The sequence below is a fragment of the Protopterus annectens genome, chromosome 1.part1, assembly GCF_019279795.1.
Source record: "Protopterus annectens isolate FY-2018-M chromosome 1.part1, PAN1.0, whole genome shotgun sequence".
NCBI lineage: Eukaryota > Metazoa > Chordata > Ceratodontiformes > Protopteridae > Protopterus > Protopterus annectens.
Window position 1 is genome coordinate 1,156,575,466 of NC_056726.1, and position 11,177 is coordinate 1,156,586,642.

Sequence of the window (11,177 nt, forward strand, 5' to 3'; positions counted from 1 at the left end):
CTTGTTATCAGATATGCTGTCAATGAATATGGTGTACAGAACATATGCACCCCCTACTGCATGACATATGTACAGAGGTTGACAGGGTTGTGCCTGGAGGCACAATCACAGGCCCAATATTGACATGTTGCTGTGATGACCTCATACATTTCCTGTCGTAACAGGGTTTGATGCAACATATGTCCTATGATGGATATGATGTCAGTAACTCTCCAGCTGTCACCATCTACTGACTGCAATCTCACACTACCTTCTCCAGTTGAGAGATAGGTGCTCTGTGGGTAACACAAGGAACACAAGGCACCACACACTGCCCAGTCTGCAGATGACCCTACAGATGGGGATTCCTCATAAACATAGCACTGACATGACAAGTATTAAAACATGTAGGACAGCCATATCCACACACACCCTGTTAAACCAACAGTACCACAACTGCAGTATAGCAGTACTTACAGACTGTGGTCAGGGCAGGCACATCCCCCTCCTGTGTGTTGGCCTGTTTCCACAGTGTATGTTCATCATCATCATCATCTTTCGACTTTTCCCGTTAGGGGCTGCCACAGTGGATCATCTCTTTCCATTTCTTCCTATCCTCTGCATCTTGCTCTGTCACACCAACCGCCTGCATGTCCTCTCTCACCACGTCCATAAACCTTGTCAGAGGTAAATCCCCAATCCAACTGTGATGCAGTTTGCCAAACAACAGATCTAGTTCCTGATCATAGTGAATGAAAAGGCCCAACACCAACATGATGTTCCTAGATATTGGAGTGTGTTTCCATGCATTTTGCTATGGGAATGTTACCACAGCTGTTCCACATGCAATCAGCTAGAGGAGGGCTATAATCCATGCAGAGGCCATCAGCTGATCATGAGCATCACTGACAATAAACATGCCACTGCCTAAGCAAAGTAGGTGAAATTCTCCACATCCACCAGAGAGGGAGTGAGAGAGGCAGACAGAGGCAAAGATAATTCAGGGTGGGTTGGGAGAGTAAAAGGTAAGCATGTATGTGTCACACACCTACCCATCCAGGGTATCGAACCCGTGACTGACTATGTACTGTTATCACATCTTTTATCCCTGCACGGTGGATATAGTGATTTATGCTAGGGGCACCATATAAGAAAGTTTAAAAACACACTCCACTCAACATTGGGTCCAGTTGTTACACAGTCACAACCACCTCCACACAGGACACAAATGACAAACATCAACACATTAAGACACAAACACATACACACACACCCACACACACACACACACACACACACACCTGTCACATCTGGAATTAAAATCCCTACCTAACTAGTTATTACACTACAGCACTATGCCATTATAGAATGCCCCACGAAGATTACTGGAGTACTCTTTCCCCAAAGGTTTATTTCACAGTGAGTGACATCAGCAGGACTGCCAAAGTAGAGCGAATGAACTGTAGTGGGTGTGACTAGTCAAATGTACATTGCTCTCTACACAGGCATAGGAACAGACACAAAAGCATCCACAACTCCCATGTATGAGAATAGAACCCCTACCGGAGATCTATATCACACTACAGCATTATACTGTTATAGGAAGCACCACAGAGTTTGCTAGAGTATTTTTTCCCCAAAGGTGTACTTCACAGTGATTGACATCAACAGGATTGCCAAAGTAGGGAATTTGAATTGTATTGAGTGTGACTAACCTAAATTGCCCTAATTAGTCTGTATGCATTAACCGCTGTTCTGGCCAGAACAAAAATAACCTGCCTTTGCAGGTCATAAACCCAAGACCCTGTACACTATAGTCACAATAACTAACCACTAAGCAATCACAACAGTTCATGGGACTGTGGTTCCACCAAAGTAATCACACCATAGGCTAATCAAACTGAACATGTGAAAGGAATGTATATACAGTTGTCCTTAAAAGACCTCTCTAAGGCCAACTTCATGCTACTCAAGGCAGAAGTGACAATGTTTGTGACACCCATGGAGACAGGAGCTGACAGTTCAACTGATGAATCCTGCACGGCTGTTCCTGGATCGCACGGCAGACATATTGCCTGCGTGAGCTCCTGCACTCATCTTGCACTTCATGCAAGGTTTTGAGAATCCGGGGGAATGAATATATTAAAATAGGTAAATGAATGAAAAGGATAAATGAGAAAGCATGGAATGAAGAAGGAAAGAGATTAGTAATATAGTTATGGAAAGAGCACATTACTATTAGAATATTTTATGAAATTTGGTCTAAATAGTGGATGATATTTAAGGAAAAATATAAAAAACAATGTTTCATATATTGGCAATATGATGTGAGAAAAGTAGAGAAAGAAAAACATAAAAGAACATATAAAGATGCACTGGAAAATTTACAATATAATGATAGAAAGTACTTTGACAAAGAAAAAGAATTATACGAAATAAATCAAGAAAAATACAAGAATTTTTATTTAAGCAAAGACATTTTTTGCAAGGATAACGAGTAGAAGAATTAAATTACTTAAGCAGATTATTAAAGGAAGATGGTAGGGTAATGAGAGAAATAATGTAAATGGGGAAATAGAAAGAATAGCATATGTTGTTATGTTGAAATGAAAAGAAAAATACCTTTTCCAAGTCAGAATACATGAACCTGCAAAGTGTACACATGCTATTTGGTTGACATTTTTTTTATATGGGAAGGAGACTTAAACAAAATTTCAAAATTCTTTGAGTATTTTAACCAAACAACTGACTTCTTAAATTCACCTTTGAAACCAATGTTTTCACTATTGCTTATTTGGACATCCCCTTGACCAAGGATGTCCAACAAAAAATATTTGTATCTAAAATTCACCACAAACAAACTTTTTTGAATACCTATTTACACTATTCTAGCTCCCACCCCTTTCATTAGAAACATACAGTGGCCAAAAGTCAGTTTGTAAGACCTGCATGCATGATATCACAATTCAAAGATTTTTTTTGAACGAATGTGAACACATTAGGTCCATGTTCCTGCTCAGAGATTATCCTCCTAGTCTGGTCAATGAGTTGAAGTATGATTTCATAAACAAACATGAGCGAAACTTGTTTGCATCTATTATCCAGGATGAGCCCAGCATAACAAATATTGCTCTTTGGCATTTGGACGGTGGAGGCGGGGAGTATGCGCATACATTCTACGAGCCTCAATTACAGTGGTGCCTTTATTACTCCATATAGCATGGATAATGGAGGCATAAAGAGAATTTTGGAGAAGAAATCGGCACTGATGAAAGCGGGCACAAATATATTGAATAAGGTGGGTAACAAACCAAATATAGTATATAAACATGGCCAGAACTTAAAAGACAATTTTGGTATTGGGAATTGTTTTCCCACAAAGAATTGTAAAATGTGGCTTCTGTTCCATTTGCAAATTTATAATAGTATGTGAAGACTTCAGGGTTGGTTACCATGTTTTGAAGGCTCATTTAACTGTCTCTCTAGTGGCATTTTATACTCTGCTCTGTGCCAAAAGTGTCCAACATTTTAGATTAGTAAAATCAAATGTAAATTGAAAGACTGTGTCTACAAACATATACATGACATCAGAATTAACAAGGAAACAAATACTTTAGTCAAACATGCTGAAGACATTCCATGTCATTTTTTTCAAATTTGTGATCATTGAAGACATAAAACAAGGTGAATGTATGGGGTCCGTGGTAGCTGTATTTAGAAAAATGTGTGCTATTTTGGTAGCTCAATCTCAATGCTAATAGCTGGCCTGGACTTAATGATCGCACCTCCATTGGTTGTTTACTTAAACTTAATGCTTTAAAAAGATAAAATATAAAATGGTTATTTCTCACTCTTTAGTTCTCTTCTTATAGTTCCTTATTGTTATATTTTGCTCTTTATATGAATATTTTTTGGATATTTATTTGAATCCTTTTTTGTGTAATACAAAATTTGAAAGCAACTGTTTTATTCTTTATGCTTTTTACATTTCTTATGACTTTCATGATACGTTTATGGCTTGTTATGTTAGACTAAGTTTAGTTGACATTTTTCTGCAACATTTAATACCCATGGAACACTATGTAATTTAATCTACAGAGTAAAGACTTTTAATAGGGGTGTATAACTTTAAATTTCATGAATGAAAGAGGGCTTGGTTCTCATGTGCCCTGTGATGTTATATAAGCTCCATTTCAAATGAATGTGGACTTTTACTGTTTTATCTGAAGAAGTTTTGCATTTATTAAAATGAAAGCGCTAAAACCAAATGTTTCAACAGCTTTTGAGTTTTTTTTTATTGTTTCGTGCTGGAACTGAGAGTTGGAGCCTCTGCAGTAACATATTTTTTCTTCTTGGTTTGTTTTGGAGAAATAGAAAAACTCAGGAAATTATTATAAATAGTGTAGTACAATATGTACAATAAATGTTTAAAGTAAAAAGAAGGTAATAAAAAACATGAAAAGTTAAAAAAAATAACAGAAAAAGAAAATAAGGAGTAGGAAAAATAAATATCTTTACATGAACTAGACAAAGTATTAGGACAAGTAAATATAGATTCAGCTGGAGGACCAGATGGGATATGGAATGAAATGTGTAAAAATTAGTAATTGACAAAAAATATATATATTTTTAAAGATTGTGAATGGATGGCTAAATGTAGGTTTTATGTATAAAGAATTATGCAGTCGAATACTTAAATTCATATGGAAAAAGAAAGAAGACAAAAACTGGAGACTGATAGTACTGAATAATAGTGATTATAATATCTTTATGAAAATAATACAAAAGATATGTGAAACTGCAATGGAAAATATTATGGAAGACACTATATATAGTATAAAAGGGAAAGGTTGTCAAGAATGAGTAATGATAGCTAAAAGATTGTGGTAGACATTATTAGTAGAAAAAAAAAGAAGCAAAAATCATGATAGGAGACCTTAGTAAGGCATTTGATACAACTGGACATGAAATCTTATGGGTAATAATGAAATAGTGTTCTATAAGTGAGAAAGTTAGGAAATTATGCATGTTAGCGTATAGTAATAATAAAGTAAAAAAATACGTGTTAATGGCTGGTTAAGCCAATAGGTGTATGCAAAGAGTGGTGTAAGACAGGGCTACTCAATAAGTCCTATATATTTTGCATTATTTATGAATATGATAGTATATGAAATAAATTATAAAACAAAGAAGGTAGGGAGATAGGTTCATTTAAGGACCTGTTATATGGGTCAATTCAGCTTTGAGTTTTTCTATCCATATCAACCAATTGGTTAATGATAGCTCTAGAACTACAGGATGTATAAAAAGATTTAAAAAGTCTATGAAATCAGTAATTATGAAGCTTTTTTTTGTTAATTACATTAGACCTAAACTTGGGTATGGAATAACAGCATGGAAACCTTATAAGAAAACAAGCATGAGTAAGCAGGAAAGAGTACAGTTGAAATATACCAAGAGCATTCATGGATGTGAAAATTTAAATTATTATGGAAAACTAAAATCTCTAAACTTGTACAGTGTCTCATAGATATTTAAGAGGAGATCTTATTTAGGTATATAGGACATTTAGAGACAACTATCTGTGGGAATTTTTGGGGTCCATCAAAAAGTAGCAGAGATTATTCAACCTATGTAGAAGATTCTATAGGAATGATAAGTGTACTAATTGATTATCTGAAAAAACAGCTGACACATGGAACAGACTACCAAACTACATTAAAGCAAGCACTAGTTTTTATATTTTTAAAAACAGCCTGGACATTTATTATGGGAACAACTGTTTTGGTACATTGACAGGCTAGAAGGGCATTAAAGCCTGTGCATGAAATATTTATATATATATATATGTGTGTGTGTGTGTGTGTGTGTATAACACCTGAAGAGTAGAATTCCAGTCCTGTTAACATATTCAGATGACATTATAATTGCAAAATAATTTGGATAAAAGAAGTAATAACTTGCAAAAATGAGTGTCTAGAGGGGATAGGGATGGCTTTAAATAAAGAGAAACCTAAAGGTTTATGTGATATAGTAAAGACATAGGGTATGCGTTTTACAATGAATTAAATTTGTGTGTTAGGTATACAATTTGAGAATAAAGATATAAGTAGAATTCAATGGGAAAGAAACAATAGAAAATATAAAACAACTCCATATATTCTGGGGAATATAAATTATCATTCAGAAAAAAAAGACTTATTTGATAAATTCTGAACTGATGGGAAAATAGCACAATTAGTGGGTGTATTCATGTTGCCAACAGTATCTGAAAAGGAATTATTTCAGGTTTTTTTTTCATTTATATGGGGTTCTACATTCAGCAGAGGCACGGGGAGAAAAGCTCCACATACAGCACAATACAAATACAGTGTAATCCATTACAATAAAGATTACATTAGAAATAATATCCAAAAAATAAGTTGAAAGAACAAACTGCTACAAGATGTAATATGTTACTACACATCTAGACAGTCCTATACAGTTAAAACATTACTGACGATAATAGTCACTCCCATACATGATGTAGATAGTGTCCAAAAATAGTATGTAGGTAGTGCAATGTGTGACATTGACTGTTGTAGTATATGCAAAGCAGAATGTTAGTTTCAGTTAGGAAAATAGCAGCCAGAAAGTTAATGATGCAGACATGTAGTAAGTAAGAGTTAAGAAGAATAGAAGCAATAAAGTCTGAGCAGTAGCTTAAGGATATGGTATAGAAGCAGAGAAAGAACTTTAGGATACTTGCAGTCTGTGAGGGATTGAAATGTGAGAGAAGAAGTCCTGAGCACTAGGCAGGCTTTATGCAGGAGCAGAGCCATGTATTTTTTGAGATGATTTTTTTAAATAGGCTTTGAAATGGGTTAGGCCAGGCATAGACCTGGCAGCTAGAGATAGTGAATTCCAATGTATAGAGACAGAGTATGAATACGGAGAGTGACCAAGTTTTCTTGTGGGCTTTGAGATAGCTAAGACATTTTTGTCTTCTGATCGTAAGGATTGATTTGATGTGTAAGGTGTTACTAGATTGGCTAGTGCAGGGCAGGCAGTAGGCTTGAAAATAAGGTTGTGCAAGGTGGAAAGCTGAATAAAGGCAAGTTGCTTGAGTAGTTCAAGCCAGTTTAATTTTAGGAGTGGTTTACAGTGGTGTGTGTGATATTTAGAGTTTGTTGCAAACTTTGCAACTTTACAAGGGTTTCAAAAAAAGAAAAAAAAAAACGGCAAACTGAACCAGACATAATGTTTTATCTCAACTCATTTCAGCTGTGGTGCATCCAAACCTACTTAATATTCTATTTCCAGCATAAGAAATGTCCCATTGGTTCATATTATCACAGTATTCAATTGGGAGACAGTTTGTGAAAAGATCCCTACTGAAATGTTGGCACGCCAAATGCCGAGTGCCAAGAAGCTGAAAAAAAATTGAAAAAACATGAGAAGAGCTAACTTCAAACATCGCTCTTCCCCTTTAAAGTTCTTTTCTGGGGGGGGGGGGAGCCCCTGCATCTCTCAATGTAAGGACAAGCCCCACACACTCCCAAACTTATACATACTGTACTTTATCCAAGATCGTCCTATGTCTGGGAAAATTGAATATTCCAGAAATGGCATCTCAAACTTAGTGTGTGTGTGTGTGTGTGTGTGTGTGTGTGTGTGTGTGTGTGTGTGTGTGTGTGTGTGTGTGTGTATATATTTATATATATATATATATATATATATATATATAGATATATATATATATATATATATATATATATATATGCACACACACACACACACACACACACACACATATATATATATATATATATATATATATAGAGAGAGAGAGAGAGAGAGATAAGTTCTTTTCGGCTATTTAGTCTCTGTGTTTCAGGACTCACTTTGTTGGGTCCTGATAATTCAGACTGTTACCCATCCTTCAGTACTGCCTGTGAGACTTGCAGAAAAATATTTTTAGTATATGTTACAATGCTGTGGCTCTCTGCTTCTGATTTCCTTTTCTACTCCATGATAAACCCATATTTGCAAAGGAAAACATACAGTGTTGGAACATAAGGGACAACACAACAGCACAACATACATTTTTTTTTACCTATCTGATAAACTGTTGATCCTGGCTATGTTAGCAATCTGCTATGTCATAATCTCTCTTAACATAGCAACCATGTGATGACACACATTGCTGAATTCTTTCCTGCATGTGATCGCAGATTCACATACAGAAATTTGCTACTGTATCATTACTCCATCTCTGGGGATAAACAGTACCACTTTACAATCTTCCTAAAGCATTTTATAACAGACCTTTCCTCTTCACACAGTGATACATTGCTTTGCTCATCTTAGGTCTGACAGAAGTAAGCATAGGTGCATGTCGTTTACTAACAGCTGCATACTATCATCTTTTGAATTTTCACATTTTGTAGTTACTGCTGCCTCAAATGTTATTTGATGAGCTTTGTATTAGTGTAGAACCTCCCAGGATGTGCAGTAGCAAGTCCTGCCTAAACCCCGCCCACCATCCAGCAATCGGTGATGTCTTAGTAAACTTAAATAATATTCATAACAATGGCGGCATGAATATTCATTTGTAGTTTACCTTTTTCCTCAATATAGTGAGATCTCGGAGTAGTTATACTTAATTTGTAGGAGGTGTGGGGGGTGCAGGGGGCTTGCCCCCCCTACAAAAATGAAGGAGAAAAAATAATAGCATTATAACTGCAAACATTATTGCTTTTCTTTTGTTTTTGCAGGGGAGCAAGCCCCCCTACACACTCTACACCTCCTGCAAATTAAATATACCTATTCCGAGATCAAGGTAAACTAAGAACAGAAAATGAAAATTCATGCTGTAGCTGCATAGCTGTCAGTCATGCATGTTTTGCACACAATGACACACCCTTTTCACCTGTTGATCATTAAGACCACTCCCATATCTGTGCTGAATGGTCTGCGAGGTACTACACTAATACAAAGCTATTTAATGCTGTACTTTTCTGCTTTGTGTATCTCAACAGCACACCCAGCATGTCTCATGTATTGAAGAAGGAATGCATTGTTTTTGTTCCATCCCTCTCTGGAAAGTGACTATTTCAGGTTTAAACTTGCAGCTATAGAAGACATTTTACTGAAATTGTACTTATGAGCCTTCCACAATTTAGTCCCATTTCACACCTATTAAATTTGAAATCATTCTTCTCTCTACTTTGCTTATTTCCTTTAGTCTATACCACATCTGCAGGACTCCATCCTGCCCTTTCTGGAGAAATATTAAGGTCTTTTCGGCTTTGCTTTTATGATGGCAATTGCAAAATATTTACAATTTTAAATAACTTTGTGGGGTCAGAAATAATTAAACTAATGTCTTTTTGGAGATATGACTTGAACAGAAGGTAATACTCCATCTGAGGCCTTCCTAATATCTGTTCAGTCACTTTGTTTCTTGTCTTACATGGTAATATATTATATTGATTATGCAACCCAACATCCTGCCTGCTCCTTCTGTTGTCATTACTTCTGGTGAGCCACTTTTTTCCATGTAGCATTTTTTTCTTTTTTTTTTTCTTTCCTGTGTTAACAAAGATGGAACATTTACCTGTATCCTGGACTACTGTCAATAGTTCCCAATTCTTGCATCATTAGATCACACTTTTTTTTGGTCTCCAGTAAAGTAGCTAAGTTTGTTCTTGAACTCCCTTTTCAGCTTTCTAGTGTCGACTCAGTGCACCTTATGTGTTAACACTGTAAAAGCCTGCTAAATTGCCTGCAAACTGGTTTATTGTTTAATTTTCTTTCTGTCATATAATTTATAACAAGGAAAAGGCTGTCTCTGTCTCTGTTACCAAGATGAGTGGTACCCACATCCTAGTCACAGTTTCTTCTGTTTATACTGTTTATTGTTAATGATTAATTCTGACTGTCTGGTTTGTGTTCTTCTGTGTATCACTTACTTGTGGTCATCCACTTCAACAGTATGCTGGTGACATCATATCCCAGCTCAAACGTTGGTAGCTGAGTAACCTTTTTCCGCAGCTCAGACACAGTTACTGTTGTGTCCATAATGCTGCAATTTTGTTTTTAACTGGGGTGTAACACCTTGTGCCCTGGGAACCTTAGTATGCTTTATAGATGTAAACTTGTTTTGTATCAGCAGGATTGGCACAATATATATTGCTTAGCTGATGTTTAATTATTTCTGTGTCAGGCTCTGTAAAAAAGTTTGCTCGCTTGTGATCATACACGCAACAGCAATAAATAAACATACCCTCATCACTTTGCAAAATGCTAGAACCATTTTAACAGCGCGAACTTCTGAATTTTTACTCATTTGTTAAAATGTATTATTATAACCTGATGCAGATTATGTTAATGAATATTTCTGTTTTATATAAGCTCCTTTTCCATTTCTCATAGAGCATTCTTTTATTCTTTCTTTTTTAACAACATATAGCTAAAGAAAAGTAACCCATGATAAAACTAAACAAATGCATACTTTACAGAATGAGCAAAGACCTCCAGTATACATAGTTTAAAAGTAGTGCCAAAGTTGAAAAATACTGCTTATATTTTGTACATCCAAAATTCCTCTTTTCGAGGAAAATCTATGACTAAGTTTGTAAAGCACATAAGATAAGGAATTAGGAAAGGCTTTCACAGCTTACCTCTTCCACGGTTAGTGGCATACATATCCGATACTCTTTCGTTAACATTGTATCTTCCCCTGTAGGTCTATTTGTATCTATCTATGAGTTTCAGCAGTAGTACCTCCTTGCTGTAGTTCTTTCTGCCTTGCCTTTATTAGCTTTCATGTAGTATATGAATTGCAAGTTTTTTGCATAAGGTGAGCAGTCTCTCCTGGTCCTCTGGTTTTGCAAAGCTATTCAAAAGCATGAGCTACTAGCAAAGAAGGGTAAGGCACACCTTGACATTAACAAAATATGGAGTAGAAAAACTCCGCCCAAGAAAAAAACAGATGTTAACCCTTTGTCAGACAAGCTTCAGTAATATCTGCATATGCATCTTTGCTGTGAATGCCTTTCAACAAACTTTTCAAGTTCAACCAGTTTTCACAGCTGTTGACCTGAGACTGCTTTTTTTGTTGGCTTTTTTTCTGCTGAATTCTTTAGAAAAAGAAAGCTTGGCATGTTTCATGCGATGACTAAAAATACTTTCTGTTATGCTTACCACAAATACCA

General features: G+C 35.9%; 1 protein-coding gene across 2 annotated transcripts in view; it reads right to left on the bottom strand.

Annotated features, from left to right (window-relative positions):
- The window catches only part of LOC122809132 (cytoplasmic phosphatidylinositol transfer protein 1-like), a 641,537-nt gene extending 630,643 nt beyond the window's left edge, over positions 1–10,894 (bottom strand). For both annotated transcript variants that reach the window (XM_044080408.1, XM_044080400.1), the window contains exon 1: positions 10,644–10,894. Coding sequence is in view for 1 of the 2 variants with exons in the window: in XM_044080400.1 (XP_043936335.1) it covers positions 10,644–10,691 (48 nt within the window). In the remaining variant the exon portion in view is untranslated. The remainder of the gene's footprint in view (positions 1–10,643) is intronic.
- Positions 10,895–11,177: the final 283 nt, after the last annotated feature.